Source organism: Mesoplodon mirus (assembly GCF_964341445.2).
Source record: "Mesoplodon mirus genome assembly, chromosome: 3".
NCBI lineage: Eukaryota > Metazoa > Chordata > Mammalia > Artiodactyla > Ziphiidae > Mesoplodon > Mesoplodon mirus.
Genome location: NC_138978.1, coordinates 9814051 through 9831226, shown reverse-complemented (window position 1 = coordinate 9831226; position 17176 = coordinate 9814051). Strand labels below are relative to the sequence as shown.

Below are 17176 nucleotides of genomic sequence, written 5' to 3'. Positions count from 1 at the left end.
CACAGACTCTGGGCCCAAACTGCCTTGCTCCTCCACCTCTTAGCTATGTGACCATAACCTGTCCGTGCTCAGTTTTCCTTATCTGTAAAGTGGGTACAATACAACCCACACCTCAATGGGTTGTTCTGAGGATTGTGGAAGCACAGCCTGGCACATAGGAAGAGCTTTTTATTGAAGTTGAAGGAACCATCTAGGGAGTATCTCGGATACAAGAAGAAACAACCAGGAATGAGGCGGGACCAAATTGAGGGATGTTTACAAAGTAACCGACCTGTGTGTTACTTTGCTCGGGCCTCCATAACAAAATGCCACAGACTGGGCAGCTTAAACAACAAAAATGTGTTTTCTCAAAGCTCTGGAAGCTAGAAGTCCCAGACTAAGGTTTGGTTTCTCCTGAAGCCTCCCTCCCTGGCTTGCAGACGGCCGCCTTCTCCCTGTGTCCTCACGTGATCTTTCCCCCGCGCACATGCATCCCTGGGGTCTCGTTCTGTGTCCAAATGTCCTCTTCTTACAAGGACACCAGACAGATTGGATTAGAACCCACCTAACAGCCTCATTTCAATGTAATCACCTCTTGAAAGGCCCTGTCTCTAAATGCCGTCACATCCTGAGGTACTAGGGATTAGGGCTTCAACATACGTATTTAGGGAAGACACAATTCAGCCCATTAACAACGTGTGCTTTTCAAAAATGTCAAGGTCATGAAAGACAAAGAGAGGTAGAAGACCAGAGACTGAAGGAGTCAAAAGAGGCATGACAAGCAAGTGCCACGTGTGCCCCTGGACTGGATCCCCGACCAGAAAAGATTGTTTTTCTTTTGTTGTAAAGGATGTTAGTGACACAACTGGCAAAATCTGAATGAGGCCTGTAGATTACATAATAGTATTGTATCAATGTCCACTTCCTGATTTTGATTAAAAAGTACTGTAGTTATGTAATAGAAGGTTCTTGTTTTCAAGAAGTATATGCTGAAATATTTGGGACTGTTAGGCAATCAGGTCCACGTGTATTCTCCCCAAAAAAGTGTAGATAATGAATAGGTGGATAGATGGATGGATGAACGGATAGACAGACAGATGCACTCATGGATAAAACAAATGTAAAACATTAACACATAAGTGAAGAGTACACAGGAATTCTTGGTTCCATTTTTGCAACTTTCCTGTAAGTCTTTTCAGACCTACGGTTTAAAAACTTTTAAACACAGAGCTATGACAACCTAGGCAGTAGGTAACCATTCAGGGGCACTCTGGTGGGGGTAAGGGAGGGAGGGAAGGTCACCGATCAAGTGTTAAGCAGCCTCTGTGGTTTTACAACTGCCCTGCAAGGTGATTAATATAACCCTCCTTTTCAATCTGAGGAAATGGAGGCACAGAGCGCTTAACTGCCTGACCCAAATTCGGGTTTTGTAGGGCAGAACCCACTCCAAGGACCACTACCAGGGGGGCAGCTGGTATTTACTCCACTCCAGCCCACTTTTGCCACCTTCATCACCCAGAGCAGCTGCAGAGAAGGTCCAGTCCCGCAGGCAGGCAGAGGGTTGGGGGGAGGTAGGTCATCGTTGCTGGATTTACAAACCTAAGGTTTTCTCTGGGTCCCAAAACTTCAGGGCCAGCCTCAGCGCCTTCCAGCCCCCAGACAGTCAACATTCAAGTAAGATGAAATAAAGACCCAACGTGATCCAAACAAAGTATTTTTATAAACTCATGAAAAGAGTCCTTATTAGAAAGGGCTTAGGCGGGAGACAGGCATGGGGGTTGTGACATGTCTGATCCTTCTGCAGGCTTCGGGCAAGCTGAGATCATTAGCAGATTTTGCTCTGGGTAGGCTCAGTGTCAGCTCCACATTGTGGGATTTTATGGGATTTATGCACAGAACTTTCCTACAAAGCAAGGTATTATAGGACGGATTACAGAGTTCCAAGAAGCAAAGGTACCGGCTCCCCTGTCTTATTTTTTCGCAGATTTTTTAAAAGAGGCCCATGGTCAGGGGCTCTGCAGCCTTACACCAGAACTCCCATATCCTGCTGACTCTAAAACAAGCATATTTGTACAGAAAGATCATTGAGTGGAGTTTTCTTAATATAAAATCATTATAGAACATTGGGAAAATGTAAAAAGACATAAAAAGAAGACAAAATCACATGTGCTGCTATCACCAGAGACAGTTACTGTTAACATTTTGATGTGTTCCCTTTCTGTCTTCTTTCTGTGTGTGCACACCTGCACATGTGCATGTGTGCCTGCATATGTGTGTGTGTGGAGAGAAAGAAACAGAGAGAGAAGGACAAAGGTCCAGAGCAGAAAGAGAAAGAAGCAGAGAGAATGGGCTTTGAAGTAAAACTGAGCTAAACTTGAATTCTATACCTGACAGTCTTGGGTTCCATGACCTTGGTCAAGCTGCTTGACCTTTTTAATTCCACAGATGTACATGGGAAATACAGATCCTACCTCAAGGGAGCTGTTTTGATTACATGAGATTAAATTAAATGAATACGAAGCATTTAGTATGCCGCCTGACACACAGTAAATCCCGACTGAATGGTAACTAAATAAGTATGAACGTGGACTTAAGGCTTTTTCTTTCCAAAAGTGGAATCATCCTGGTGACACAAATTTGTATCCTAACACTTTTAACGGTTTTTCTGCTATAACTGTGGGAAAACAGACTCCCCACAAGACAAAAAAAAAAAAAAAAAAAGAAATATATATAAAATTCCCAATTACACCCTGCTCTTTAGGCTAAATTTTTAATGACATAGTATATTGTCAATATTGTGCACGTGCTTTTGGGGTTTTGTTGTTGATCTTTTCCTTCTAACTGACAGCCCACCACACACTGAACAAGCACCTGAGGCCACAGATTCTCAATGACCGAAGATCAGATTATTTAGTCTGTGTCCCAGGAACACTTAAAACTGCATGATTTGGGGGCTTCCCTGGTGGTGCAGTGTTTGAGAGTCCGCCTGCCGATGCAGGGGACACGGGTTCATGCCCCGGTCCGGGAAGATCCCACATGCCGCGGAGCAGCTGGGCCCGTGAGCCATGGCCGCTGAGCCTGCGCGTCCGGAGCCTGTGCTCTGCAACGGGAGAGGCCACAGCAGTGAGAGGCCCGCGTACCGAAAAAAAAAAAAAAAAACTGCATGATTTGGACAAATTACTCCTCTTCTCTGGGCCTCAGTTTCCTCATCCGTTAAATGGGGATGCAATGGTGTCCCCCTCAGCAGGTGGCTGTGACAGCTACATGAGAAAACCCATGTGAGACACAGGACCCAGTGCCTAGTAAGTGCTCAGTAAAAGATAAAATGATAACAAATATTACATTTCTTACATTTCAGAGTCATAATCTTTATCTTATATGTATATATACTTCCATTAGTCTGTTTCCTACTTGTTTTTATAAACTGATCAGGGCTACACGCAGTAAGTTGTTGAGATAATTGCCCAAGCAGGGCTTTTCAACAACAGAGCCAGGGCTGGCAGGCATCCCCCCGGGAGATAGCAGACCAGATGCGGCAAAGGAACCAGGGGTCCTGAGTGCCTGGACACATGTGCAGAGCCCGGGGTCCTGAGTGTCTGGACACATGTGCAGAGCCAGGGGTCCTGAGTGTCTGGACACATGTGCAGAACCAGGGGTCCTGAGTGTCTGGACACATGTGCAGAACCAGGGGTCCTGAGTGTCTGGACACATGTGCAGAGCCAGGGGTCCTGAGTGTCTGGACACATGTGCAGAGCCAGGGGTCCTGAGTGTCTGGACACATGTGCAGAGCCAGGGGTCCTGAGTGTCTGGACACATGTGCAGAACCAGGGGTCCTGAGTGTCTGGACACATGTGCAGAAACAGGGGTCCTGAGTGCCTGGACACATGTGCAGAGCCAGGGGTCCTGAGTATCTGGACACATGTGCAGAGCCAGGGGGCTTCCCGTCTGTCTCCCCACCTGAAGGCGGGATCTGACCTTTCTTTGTCATCTTTGGGGGGCCTCATAATAAATGGCAGAGATGTGATAAACCTCAAGGGAGGTTCATTGTTGAGAGGCAATGAAGGGTGTGCACCAGGATCCTGACTTAGACCCTGTAGGTTCTGCCTTCTGCTGGAATGTTTACCAGCCTGTGGCCTCAGACAGGTGACCTAACACTTGGGATCTCAGTGCCCCATCAGATAGGACTCAATGAGCTGGAAACAGCACCAGGGTGTAGTGGGCACTCAGTAAATGCCAGTTAGTTGGGATGACTTCAATCTATCATTAGACTCTCAAGTCTTATTGCTTTTTAAAAAATTTTATTTATTTATTTATTTATTTTTGGCTGTGTTGGGTTTTCGTTGCCGCACGCGGGCTTTCTCTAGTTGCGGCAAGTGGGGGCTACTCTTCATGGCGGTGTGCGGACTTCTCATTGCACTGGCTTCTCCTGTTGCAGAGCATGGGCTCTAGGCACACGGGCTTCAGTAGTTGCGGCACACGGGCTCAGTAGTTGTGGCTCGTGGGCTCTAGAGCGCAGGCTCAGTAGTTGTGCCACACGGGCTTAATTGCTCCGCGGCATGTGGGATCTTCCCGGGCCAGGGCTCGAACCTGTGTCTCCTGCATTGGCAGGCGGATTCTTAACCACTGTGCTACCAGGGAAGCCCTCAAGTCTTATTGCTTTTTTAAAAAAATTTTCAGTGAACTCGGTTTCTCCAATGACCCTCTACTTCTTTACAGTGGATGTAAATTTGGGTCAGTCCCTATGAATACATTTCCAGAAAGAGGGCAAAAATCAGACTCTGCTTTTCTGAGGCTCATGCTTCATTTATTTCTGAGGTCTTGAGAGACTGATTTTGCTTGATGGTGGTGGTCTAGGACTGAAATTGGCAAACTGTAGTCCACAGACAGGGTCTGGCCCACTGCCTTTTTGTGTGTAGTCTTCAAGTCTAAGTATGGTTTTTACATTTTTTAATGGTTGGGAAATAATCGAAACAAGAATGATATTTTGTGACAGGTCAAAGTTATATAGAATTCAAGTTTCAGTGTCCATAAATAAAGTGTTTTTTTTTAATTTAACAAATTTAATCAGTTATACATATACATATGTTCCCATATCCCCTCTCTTTTGCGTCTCCCTCCCGCCCTCCCTATCCCACCCCTCCAGGCGGTCACAAAGCAGCGAGCTGATCTCCCTGTGCTATGCGGCTGCTTCCCACTAGCTATCTACCTTACGTTTGGTAGTGTATATATGTCCATGCCGCTCTTTCGCTTTGTCACAGCTTACCCTTCCCCCTCCCCATATCCTCAAGTCCATTCTCTAGTAGATCTGTGTCTTTATTCCTGTCTTACCCCTATGTTCTTCATGACATTATTTTTTCTTAAATTCCATATATATGTGTCAGCATACAGTATTTGTCTTTCTCTTTCTGACTTACTTCACTCTGTATGACAGACTCTAGGTCCATCCACCTCATTACAAATAGCTTATTGGAACACAGCCATGCTCACTAGAGGAGGTGTGTTATAGCTCCTTACATGTTGTCTATTTACATGTTATCTGCATACTGTTTACATATTGTTTATATCTACATACTGTCTATTGCTACAAGAGCAGATTTGAGTTGTTACAATAGATACTATATGTTCTGCAAAGCCCTTTACAGAAACGGTTCATCAACTCCTGGCCCAGGGTAAGGATTTAGCATTCCTAAGACCCTAGCTCTGGTTCCAGGGAAGACTTTTTATACCCAGGCCACTCAGGTTTCCCTCACCTTTTTTACCTCCCCCTCAGACAGTGCCCCTGTCACTCAGGCTCCTTACCTGCCCCAACCCCACCCCAGATAGTGTGTTCCTTGGGAACGTGAAGACAGGAGGAAGAAGAACACCCACTGAGCATCTTTTCCCTGCCACATGCCAGCCCATTCAAAGACATCATCTCAGTGGGTGTCAAAATTCCCATTTTAGGGATGACAAAACTGAGGCTCAGAAAGGGGAATAACCTGCCCATAGTTGCATAGCTAATAAGTGGCAAAGCTTGTGTTTGAGCACAGCCTTGCCAACCCCAGAGCCATCCTCACATCAATACCCCACACCCTGATTTAGAATTATTTGACCAACCAACCAGGAGGCAGGAGGCAGGTGATAACTGCTGGGCGCCCCCCTGGCCTCGGCCCAAGCTTTCTCAGGTTACACCCCGCCCCCACCTTGCCTGTGTTCCTGCGACGTTCCCGGTCTTGGCTCTGGCATGCATTTCCACCCAGCCCTGGCAGCCAGAATACACACGGCCTGCCCCAGCATCCACTCACACAGAGCCCCAGAACCTGCCCCCCTGCACCACAGCCTGGGATTCGGGACAGTGACGGAAAGGAAAACCTGTGGGTGTGTGCAGACGGTGGCCCTGGGCAGGACGGGAGACGGGAGTCCACACAAAACACTCACCTGTGTCGGGGAGGTTTTCCTGGACTGAAAGGAGCCACTCTACCTGGTTGGTTTTTGTTTTTTGTTTTTTTTAATGTATCCTGTCCTATTAACCAGGCCTCGCCAGGGAGAAAAGGGTCCTCTTGGCAACTGCTCTGTATTAGAAAGGGGAGGTATTTTATGAGGTTTTTAAACGTCTCCAGCCTTTGAGACCGTGTGTCCCCTCCCCACAGAGATGCTCCACCGTCTGAAGCCTGCTTTCCCCTCTTGGTTTCCTCTGGCCTGGCAGACGGCAGGCCACATCACCCAGTTCCTGTCCTCCGGGGTGTCTGTCTCCACGAAGACCCCCCCAAGGCAGCCAGTCTTAACTTCATGGAACACTGGTTTCTGTTCGACCAGACGGTTCTCCAGATCCAGCCCCCTCAGTCAACACTGCCAGCAGTTCTGCTTGGGGCAAAGTCACCGATCATCAGATAGAGCCGTGTGTGTGTGTGTGCATGTGTGTGTGTGTGTGCGCGCGCGTGTGTGTGTGCGTGTGCGTGTGTGTCTCTGTGTGTGTCTGTGTCTGTGTGTGTCTGTGTGTGTGTCTGTGTCTGTGTGTGTGTCCGTGTGTGTGTGTCCGTGTGTGTGTGTGTGTGTCTGTGTCTGTGTGTGTCTGTGTCTGTGTGTGTGTGTCCGTGTGTGTCCGTGCGTGTGTGTGTGTGTCCGTGCGTGTGTGTGTCTGTGTGTGTGTCCGTGTGTGTGTGTCTGTGTCTGTCTGTGTGTGTCTGTGTCCGTGTGTGTGTGTGTGTGTGCCTGTGTGTGTCCGTGTGTGTGTGTGCCTGTGTGTGTGTCCGTGTGTGTGTGTGTCCGTGTGTGTGTCTGTGTGTGTGTGTGTCTGTGTGTGTGTCTGCGTGTGTTTGTCTGTGTGTGTTCCTACGTATGTCTCCATACATGCATGTCTGTGTGTCCGTGTGTCCGTGCACCAAGTGACTGGTTTTAAAACCCTGCTCAGGGGCTTCCCTGGTGGCTCATTGGTTGAGAGTCCGCCTGCCGATGCAGGGGACATGGGTTCATGCCCCGGTCCGGGAGGATCCCACATGCCGCGGAGCCGCTGCGCCCGTGAGCCATGGCCGCTGAGCCTGCGCGTCCGGAGCCTGTGCTCCGCAACAGGAGAGGCCACAACAGTGAGAGGCCCGCGTACCGCAAAAAAACAAACAAACAAACAACAAAAAAAAACTGCTCAGAGGAGTGGCCCTTGCAGGGCAGGGACCTAACCGAAGGTCCCCGTGCCGGGTGTTCACGGCAGCAGCACCTCCAGGTGTCACTGTCCACCTGTCTTGACCTGGCAGCGGGAGCCACCACACTGCCAAGCATCCCAGAGCCTCCTCCCTGCTCGCCCTGTGCCCACCCTTGGCTCTGGACGCTGCTTCTAAAGCACAGAGCCCGTCGCATCTCCCGCTGCTCCTGTCACACGGAAAACAGAAGCTGCAATTGTTCTTGTGCTACAGGACCCTGATACCCCAGCACTCCTCCAACAGTGTGCATAAAACAGACCTGGGAATTGCCTTAAATAAAATGTCGAGTCTGGGGTGGTCTGGGGTGCGGCCTGGGACTCTGCATTTCCCACAAGCTCACAGGCAATGCTGAGCTGCTGGTCCAGGCCCGCCCTGAGCGTGGAGACCCCAAGTGAGCTACCCTTCCCACCCACCTCCTCCTCCCATCAGGCCCCCTCCCACCGCAGAACTTCCTGTCCCCCCGCCCAGCTCTTCACCCCGACTTCTTCGGGTTCACGCCTCACTCCAATCGGGCCTCTGCCCCAGGGTCGCTTCGGAGAGGCCTCCCCCAGCCACCCTACATAAACCGCTGCCCGACTAGCCCCATCTCTCTGTCCCCAACCCGCTGTCATCTCTGTCCCCACCTCTCTCTCCCATACCCTGCCTGTATTCCTCCTGGCACCCTTCGCCTTCTGGCAGTGTCGCAGAGCCGGGCACACAGTCACTGCTCAATAAATATCCAGTGAGTGAATAAGTGGATGAATGAATGAATGAAGGCACACATCTGAAATATTTCACTGCCTTTGCCCCCAGAGTTCTGTGTCAGCCACTCAACTTCCTCACTGGGGGACAGCAGGTCACCTTGTGTTTTGTTACAAACCACAGGGTAACGATGACATGACCAATTTCAAGATGGGGACAGGAGAGCACCAACCAATGCTCCCCGGCACAGGCCACACGCCCACCAAGCCGGCCCCGCCCCTACCCTTGAGAAGCTCCCAGCGTGCTGTGAGATTCGGGGAAAACCAGCAGTTACGGTGCAGTGTCATTGTGCTGAGGGGCAGGGCTATACAGGGGCCGAGAACAGAACCCCCTGGGCCAGCCTTGGCTGGGGGAAGGGGACATTGAGGACCGAGGGGCAGCTGGAAAGAGCTTCCTGGAAAAAATACCACATGAGCTAAAAGAAACCTTGCAAAATGAATAGGGGTTTCCTCGGCCCCAGAGAAAAGGTCCTGGAGAAAGCGTGTTGGCAGGTGAGAGGGTGGCAGGTAACCAGGTGAAATGAGGAGGTACCCAGCTGAGGCCAGAAGCCCTGCTCTGAGGCTGTCCAGGAACACCGCTAACTTAAGCCCTGCATCTCTGCCGGTGGCTGAGCTGGTCCCTCAGCAAGCAGGCACCACGCCACCGTAAAAATGAGAGCTGGCGTTTACTGAGCCCTTGGTATGGGATTTGTGAGTAGCTAATCCCATCCTCATTAATACCTTCCCTTTGCAAATGAAGAAGCTGGCGATGGGAGGGGGGAAGGGCAAAGCTGGGATCTGAACCAGAGCTTCCCAATTCCAAAGCCAGAATCATCACCCTACGGCTCCCCTCTGACCCATCCTGCCTTACCCCCCAACCCCGTGGCGGTGGCCCAGGGAGAGACGCCATGACCGTTGGTTGACTGACTGGCCGCCTGAAGGCACGCCCTGCTCCTCCAGCTTCCATTTTCTTCCCTCTAAGGTTATCTGTGCAGCCACCAGCCCAGAACAACCGGAGGGTGAGGGCTCAGTGTCGTGACGCATCCTAAGTATAAAGGAGGGAAGAGCTTGCCTGCTGGTGGAAGAGGCGAGGAAGGCCTCGTGCAGGGGCTGTGAGGAACCAGGGACTGAGAAGAGGCAGCTCTGGCGGGTTCTCGAACACTGGCCCACATGCACATTCCTGGACTCCCACCCTAGGATGCTGGTGGGAGCCCAAGAATCCGCATTTTGACAAGGTCCCCAGCCCAACCTGTACGTTCTGGAAGACCTCCATGGATAAAGCAGACAGAGCTCAGCATTTGACTGGGGTTCAGATACCACCTCCATCTCTTGGCTATGTGATCTTAAGTGACTTTCTTAACTCTGTAAGCCTCAGATAAGTAGAAGGCAAGGCTTCAGACCTGTTTGTTTCTCCAGCTCTCAGTTGAGATGGTGATAAGGAAAGTTCCTGGTAAAAGGACTAGAAAAGGGCATTCGTGTGCTTGGCACTGGGGATGCAGTGGGAGTGGGGGGAGGGATAAATTCGGAATTTGGGATTAACAGATACACACGACTATATATAAAATAGATAATAAAACAAGGACTGGACTTCCCTAGTGGCGCAGTGGTTGAGAGTCCGCCTGCCGATGCAGGGGACACAGGTTCGTGCCCCGGTCCGGGAAGATCCCACATGCCACGGAGCGGCTGGGCCCGTGAGCCATGGCCGCTGCGCCTGCGCGTCTGGAGCCTGTGCTCCACAACGGGAGAGGCCACAACAGTGAGAGGCCCGCGTACCGCAAAAAAAAAATAAAAATAAAAATAAATACAAGGACCTACTATAGAGCACAAGGAACTATAGTCAATATCTTGTAATAACCTATAATGGAAAAGAAACTGAAAAAGAATATACATATATAGTAACTGAATCACTTTGCTGTACACCTGAAACATCAACAATACTTAAAAAAAAAAAAAAAAGTGTAACCTGGTTAAAAAAAAAAAAAAAAAAGATGGGACTCAGCCCTGGGAGAAAGGGGCGGTTACAGCATGGTGGCCCATCAAGGGCCAGCAAGTTCCCTTGCGGGTCACAGGGCCGGCTCTCTTGGGGGCCCACCTCTAAGCATGAGCTGCGGCTCTGGGCTGGAAGGTGGCTCCAGCCTGCCCTTCTGGGTCGTCGCACCTCCCGTGCCCACCCGGTAGGTACCGGGAGAGCTGAGTCATGGAAAAAGTTAGTTTTCAGGCTGCAGCTCACCTCCCTCCTCCATCAAGCCCACAAAGGCTCCTTTCACGTTTCCAGGAGCAAGGAGAAAACCGTGGGGCCCTCTCCCAGGCTGGGATGTGAAATTTCAAACTTCACCCTGGAGTTAAATTCCACACCCGTTGCTCCCAGCTAAGGGAGGAGGGGGTACCGAGAGCCAAAAACACGGGTGAGGGGAAGTGGCGGAGAAGGGGGAGGGGTCGTGTCCCGCGTAGTTCTCACTGAAGCCAGGTCACAGGCACCCTCTGGGCCAGCCTGCTAGACTGTGCATCCCCTAGCCCAGCACCACCCCCTCGCCCTCATCTTCCTGGGGAACTTGGGGGACATAGAGCAGGTAACAGACAGAACCTCTCTGGGCAGCTGATGATGGAAGAGGCCAGAGGCTCACGGTATGCCAGACCCACAAAACCCACATCCTGTAGGTGGAACAAGTAGAAAAAAGGTGTCCGCTTCCCAACCACAGTCCAAACCCAAACCTTTTAGGGCTGCCTGACATGTTCCTTTTTACTGTGATTTCACTCTAAACCTGATGTTTGGAAGAGGTAAGGGGAGCCCCCTGTGTGGGCCTTGAGGGAGTCATTTAGACTGCTGAGCCCCATGTTCCATGGGCACAGTGACGCCCACCCGCAAAGGCTGTTATGGAGATGAAGGGATAGTATGCGTAAAGGGCCTGATATGCTGAAGGTTCATTTGGGTTCTCAACCCCTTTCCCACTCAAACTCACATCCATGGCAAATGGGGTCACCTAGCTGGTCTGGCATCTGAACAGGGCTGGGTAGCTGGCGAGGATCAGGGGACTTAGTGAACATGGTGCTGGGTTTACGAGTTACTTCCCATCCCTGAGCTTCAATTTCCTACTCCACCCAGTAGCGGGTGTGGGGGGGAGTGGAGCTATGATCCTTGTGAGGCCTTTTAGGCTTGGAGTGTTAACCTTAGGTGGGGAGAAAAGCCTGGAAGAAAAAGGATTCCGCTGGTAGGGTAGCAGGAACACGGGACGCTGGAGGCTCCGGCAGCTTGGAGGCGCAGTGTTGCATCCAGACCACTAGGCGGCGTCGAGGATAACAGATGAGAACAGGCTGAGCACAGGGGTTCCAGTTCCAGACCTTCCCAGTTGTCTTCTTGGCTGGCCCGGCAGACACCGGCCACAGCTGGGTGGGAAGGGCCTGTCTCTCCAGGGTTGGGATTTCTTTTCCATTTTTTACAGACCTCCTAGGTGGGAGGAGGCCGTCATATTGACGAAGCCCTGCCTTTAGCCGTGGCCTGGGAGTCTATGAAAGCCATGGCCTGCCTTTCCATCCTACTTTTGGAGGGAACCTGGTCTCCACCTCTCTCCTCCCCTCCTGCCAGAGTGGGGTGGGGTGGGATGAGGAATCACGTCTGGATTTGGATTCCTCCCTCTGTACTACCTGGCAGATGGGGATAATAATAACCCCCTGCAAGGTCAGTGGGAGGATTAAATTTCAGAAGCTAAGCCCTCAGTGTAGGACAGTCTCTCATCCAGCCCCACTCTACCAAACTCTTCTTGCTCTGCCAGCGGTCCAGATAACGATTTTCCAAATTCATCTGGAAGGAAGATCCTCGCCTGCAGAACTTCCCTCCAGAACTAGAGGGTCTTTGCAGCCCAGGGAGGAGTGAAACTCCAGCCACCCCCTCCCCAAACCAGCACTTCTCAAAGTGATTTTCTCGCCTGATGCTCAGCAGAGCATTAAATGTACTGATTCCAGCACACCCAGCCTTGCTGAATCAGAAGGTCTGGGGATGAGGCCCAGCACTCCCAGTCTGAACAAGCCTCTCACTGGAGAGCTGCTGCGCCAGATTACAGGGCAGCTCCCTGGCTCACCCTCTCTCCTCCAGGCCTGGGACCATCAGGGGCGGCAGGAGGCAAGTCCCATCAGCACTTTTAACTGGGCCTGCTTTTCAGTGACTCACCTCCCAGACTTCCTGCAACAGACAACTCTAAATAGCTGGGTCCCACCCTCCAGCAGGGGAGACATTCTTGTTGGGGGAAAGCAGGAGGTTACAAGGTGGGTGTCCCACTAGGGCAGCCCAGGGAGACCCCAAGAGAGAAGTTGCTGCCTATACAGCGAAGGGGGGAGGGGGGCGCGTGGGTTTAGCACGTTTTGTTTGCAGGCGTTTGTTATTAAGGAAATTGCTGTCAGTCAAGGTAATTCTAGCCCAGATGAGCAATAAATATGCCCCCAGCTAATCGTACAGGGATTTTATTGGCACTCTGGGGGCAGAGGTTCCTTTACCCTGCACCCCCACCCCCACCCCTCAAAGCAAAACCCTGCTCCCAGCTGTTTCCCCCCAGCAACGTGAGGGACTCGGGGCAGACTTAGAAAGTGCACTCTAAGTGAAGACTGGAGGAGTCTGGGCAAGGGTCAGAAGTGGCTCCCTGGTCCTATGGAGGCAGGGAATGATCAAATGACCTGAAATAAACCCTGAGCGACCTGATGAATCAAGACAAGCGCGAGCTCTCCCGGGCTGCCCCGCATGCAGGGGCGGTCACCTGGCCCGCAGGTTCCCCTGCTCGGGGAGACCGCGTCCCGGGCCAGGAGGAATGTCTCGAGGAGAGAGCCGGTTCGCAGGAGTCGGTTCCAGCGTGTGCGAGTTACGGCGGCGAGCCCTCAGGGATACCGCCGGCAAGCCCCGGCTTGCAGCGAGGGGAGCCGGCCCCGGGAAAGCGGAGTCGCAGCGAGCCCGTGTGCGCGCCCGCGCGCGCACCCCGCCACTGCGCAGGGGGAGGGGAGCTCGCGGCAGCCACTCAGAGGAACGGTAGTGAAGCCTCGGAACAACTTTAACTGTCAATCAGACTTAATGGGGTATTAAAAAAAATGGGGGGGGAAAAAGGGCCGCCCTCTCGCTCCCAGCCAGCCGCGGCTGCCCCGGGAGCGAATGGATAGGGCGGCGCAGACCAGGGCGTCCGATCCACGCGCGCTCCGCACCCGGGCCCTCTCCAAGTTGGAAAGGACAAAAAGAAGGCAATAAATGCTAACAAGGGAGAGAGAGGGAGCCGGATCGAGCGGCAACTCCCAGCCTCTGCTGGAAGAGAGAGGGAGGGAGGGAGCCGAAGAGAGCGGGCGCGCGCGAGGGCGAGCCATGCACGTAAAGAAACTGACACCCGGACCCCCCACTTCTCCTGCACGTTGCTGGCAATCAGATCGCGTTTAAGCAATTTCCTGAGCCCAAGAATAGCAATGAGTCGGGAGAGTTTCGCGGGCTGAAATTGGGAGCTCCAAGCACTTTTCCCCCCTACTTTTTTTTTTTTTTTTTCCTGGAGAAGGGGGGAGGCGCTCCAATTTGGAAACAGTTTTTTTTTTTTTTTTTTTTTTTTTTAAATCTTGCACTTTGAAACCGCGGGACTGTAGCAGGGTGCGCGCGTGTGGTTGGTGCCTTTTTTTTTTTTTTTTCTTCCCCTGCCTAAACTCCTCTGTCAGCCTGTAAACATTACCTGAGAATTCCCCAGCCGAAACGGCTGCTGGGGCACGAAAGTTCTTGTTAGAACTTTCCACCTCCGGCTTCCCCTCCACCCCTCTTACTGTCCCAACCTTCTGAGACGCTTTTTCTCCTCCCGAGGATTTATCTCACCCACCCACCCACACCTCCCCCCCCGCCCTTTTTCTCACCCGGTGCTTGCTTTGCATTTGGGAAGAGGTGATTTCAAGAGTGGCCAGGTGGGACGCCTCTCTGCCCCTTATTCGGTGTATTTATTATTGTTTGGGGGTGTTTTCTTTTTTAAGTCCTGTTTTGTGCGGTCCGGGGAGTTTCGCCCCCCCACCCCTGCCCGGCTCCGCGGCGCGGAGGATGGTGTGGAAATGGCTGGGCGCGCTGGTGGTGTTCCCTCTGCAGATGATCTATCTGGTGGTGAAGGCTGCCGTCGGACTGGTGCTGCCCGCCAAGCTGCGGGACCTGTCTCGGGAGAACGTCCTTATCACCGGCGGCGGGAGAGGCATCGGGCGCCAGCTCGCTCGCGAGTTCGCGGAACGCGGCGCCAGAAAGGTACCGGGACACCGCGACTCCAGGGGATGGGGGCCAAAGGCTGGGGGGACCGCGGGGACAGGGGGTGCGCCCACCTGCTGCCGCTGCCGGAACCGGCGCCCAGGGTCTGAAAGTCGCCGGCCACCCTACTTCTCTGCGCCACCCGTGAGTGCTGAGCTAGTCAGTTTCACCTTGTACATTTCCCGGGCACCCGACTGTCTTTTTTGGCAGGTCCGGAGCTGACCCGCTCCTCTGGGATCTGTGGCTGGCTGTTCACCCCCAGCTCGAAACTTAGCAGACCCCCCCTTTCCGACATTCCTCCCTCCCAGAGGAAGGTGTCGTGTTTTCCCTCTCGTCTTTCCCTCTTTTGCCGCCACCCTGGTGAGTGAAGGGTGTGTGCGCTCCTGGGTAGAGCTGGGAGCCGCCTGTTAGCTGGCGCTTCATATTTTCCTTGGCAACCCGCTTCCCAGCCCCAACCTGGGCGGCTGCAGCTCTGGAGGCAAGAAAAGAGGGGATACTTGGTTTGGGTTTGAAAAGGAAGAAACGGTGGTGGATGTCTAGCCTAGCCTGATAGGCGCTCGGAGGCCCAGGTGTTTGGAAATCTGGAAACAGGGGACAAGGGTAACCAGCAGCTGATAAAGAGCCCTTGTTCTCACCTCAATGCTGCCTCCGCCCGACCCCCACCCCCAAATACAGCCCCAGAGGGGATCCCTCCCCACTAAGGGGCGAGGTGGCACTGTGGTGCAGCCCCACCTCCCCAGCACCCAAGCTCTGCCTTTAACTTTTTGGTAGTCCCAGCACCTCTCCCCTCACTTATCCCAGACCTGGTGCCCAAGAGTGTGGAGGGTGAGCCAGCTGTCACCCAGCTCCGACCCAAGCCAGGCTGACTCACCCAGTGACTAGAGCAATAGAGAGAGAGATTTGAGGCTGGCTGTCTCCAGCCAGCCCTGTGAAGAGGAAGAGCAAAAACAGGGAATTAGATTGAAATTTAAACTGTTGTGAGCGAGGGGGTGAAAGGGCCAGCAAAGCCAGCTGATCTGACATGGAGCCACATACCTAGGGGATTAAGTAAATATGTACTGTAGAAAACCAAACCTGCATGTAATTCCAGGTTGCTTTTGTTTTGTTAAATACTGCCCTGAGATTTACAATTCCTCCGGGGTGGCTCTGACTGGGACTGAACTTTGGAGCGTGAACCATCAGCCAAAGCCGATTGCCGATTAACTCTTCCTTCCCCAGGAGGTGGCTAGGGGTGGTGGTGGGGAAGCAGCTGTAGGTTGGCGGCTATCGGGGCTGAGCTAGCTGGGGTCGGCTGTCCTGGGCTCCAGCTTCTCCTTGGGTGGTTTGGACAGCTGCTTGACCTTGCAGTTGGAAGGGGAGTTTGGAAGAGTTTTTAACCCTTGGACACACGGAAAAAGGAGAAGCAAAAGTTCTTCTCAGCAGTTTCGTTTCCTTGAGGTGATGCCCCCTTTGTGGAGGCGTGGCAGATGAGGGTGCCCTTGCAGAAGGATGTAGGGTTTGGGACAATCGCATGTGATTGTCATTCCTTAGCTGTCTGCATCCCACAGAAACTTTCTTCTGACTCTTCCAGCTGGCCCAAGTCCTGGGTCTCTTTCACTGCTCTTGTAACTGGCTGCAGTAGGCATATGAAGAACTCTTTCAGTCAATCTGGAAAAACTTGACTGACTATAAACAAGCCTAAATTGAAAGAAGTATGTGGCATTGGGGGGTGGAGGGGATAGAGCGGCACCCTGTAAGTCCCTTCACTGGGAACCATGCCCCACCTAACTAGGAATAGATATCTTCTTCCAAAGAATAAATCCAGGGCCAATGAGAAATATGTCTTAAATTGGTATCTGGTCACCAGAAACAGGATCCATGGGGCCTATGGAACTTCCAGTGCCATTCACCCTAGGATCAGTCCTCGGACCAGTCAGGATGACCAAGAGCCCTACCTATAACTCATAATCATCTGACCAATTACTGGGGCTACTTTTTAATGAGCTTTCCGCTTGCTGTCACAGTGGGGAATTTGAAATCAAGGTTTCTTGCCTGAGTCCATCTGGGGCCCAGTGAGAGGACCTTGGGACAACTTCCAGAGCTGGGAGCGTTTGGGGGCTGGTGGGCTTGGGGACAAAGGGCCGGCCGAGTGTTGTGGAGTGGGGACTTTGGAGGAGATGGCTGAGACAGTTGTGTGGATGGTGGGCCCAGGGTGGTCCTGGAGCAGCTGGAGAGAGCTGGGGAGCGTGGCACCAGCTGCAGCCTGCAGCAATGTTAGACAGGTGACCTTGGTGGACGGGGATGACTCCCCTCCCCTTGGTGGAAGTGAAGGCTGGACCTGAGGGGAAAGGCCCCCTAAAGAGAAAGAGGGGAGGAGAACCAGAGTCTCTGCAAATAGCTGGCAAGTCCAAGCAAGGTCCGTTTATTCTTGGGGGGAGTGACAACCCAGTTTCCCATAACGACCTTGAGTCAAACAGGATTTGGCAATATTTGTGAGCAGTAGTGCACCTTAGGCTGCAAAGGTGACCCAAATGAGAGTTTTTCTTAAAGGAACACAAAGGCGCCAGGAGTTGGAAAGTTCCTCACCTGGA

The 17176-nt window shown here is 52.3% G+C and overlaps 1 protein-coding gene across 5 annotated transcripts in view; it reads left to right on the top strand.

Moving 5' to 3' along the window:
• Nucleotides 1–13503: 13503 nt before the first annotated feature.
• The window catches only part of DHRS3 (dehydrogenase/reductase 3), a gene marked incomplete at its 5' end in the record, with an annotated part of 41825 nt that continues 38152 nt past the window's right edge, over nt 13504–17176 (top strand). The window contains 2 exons of one of the 5 annotated variants that reach the window (XM_082612614.1): nt 13504–13712; nt 14457–14606. In XM_082612614.1, coding sequence (XP_082468740.1) covers nt 13596–13712; nt 14457–14606 — 267 coding nt within the window. Of the gene's footprint in view, nt 13713–14027; nt 14607–17176 lie in introns of those variants that run through there. The other 4 variants (XM_082612613.1, XM_082612611.1, XM_082612615.1 and 1 more) reach the window with 4 other exon arrangements.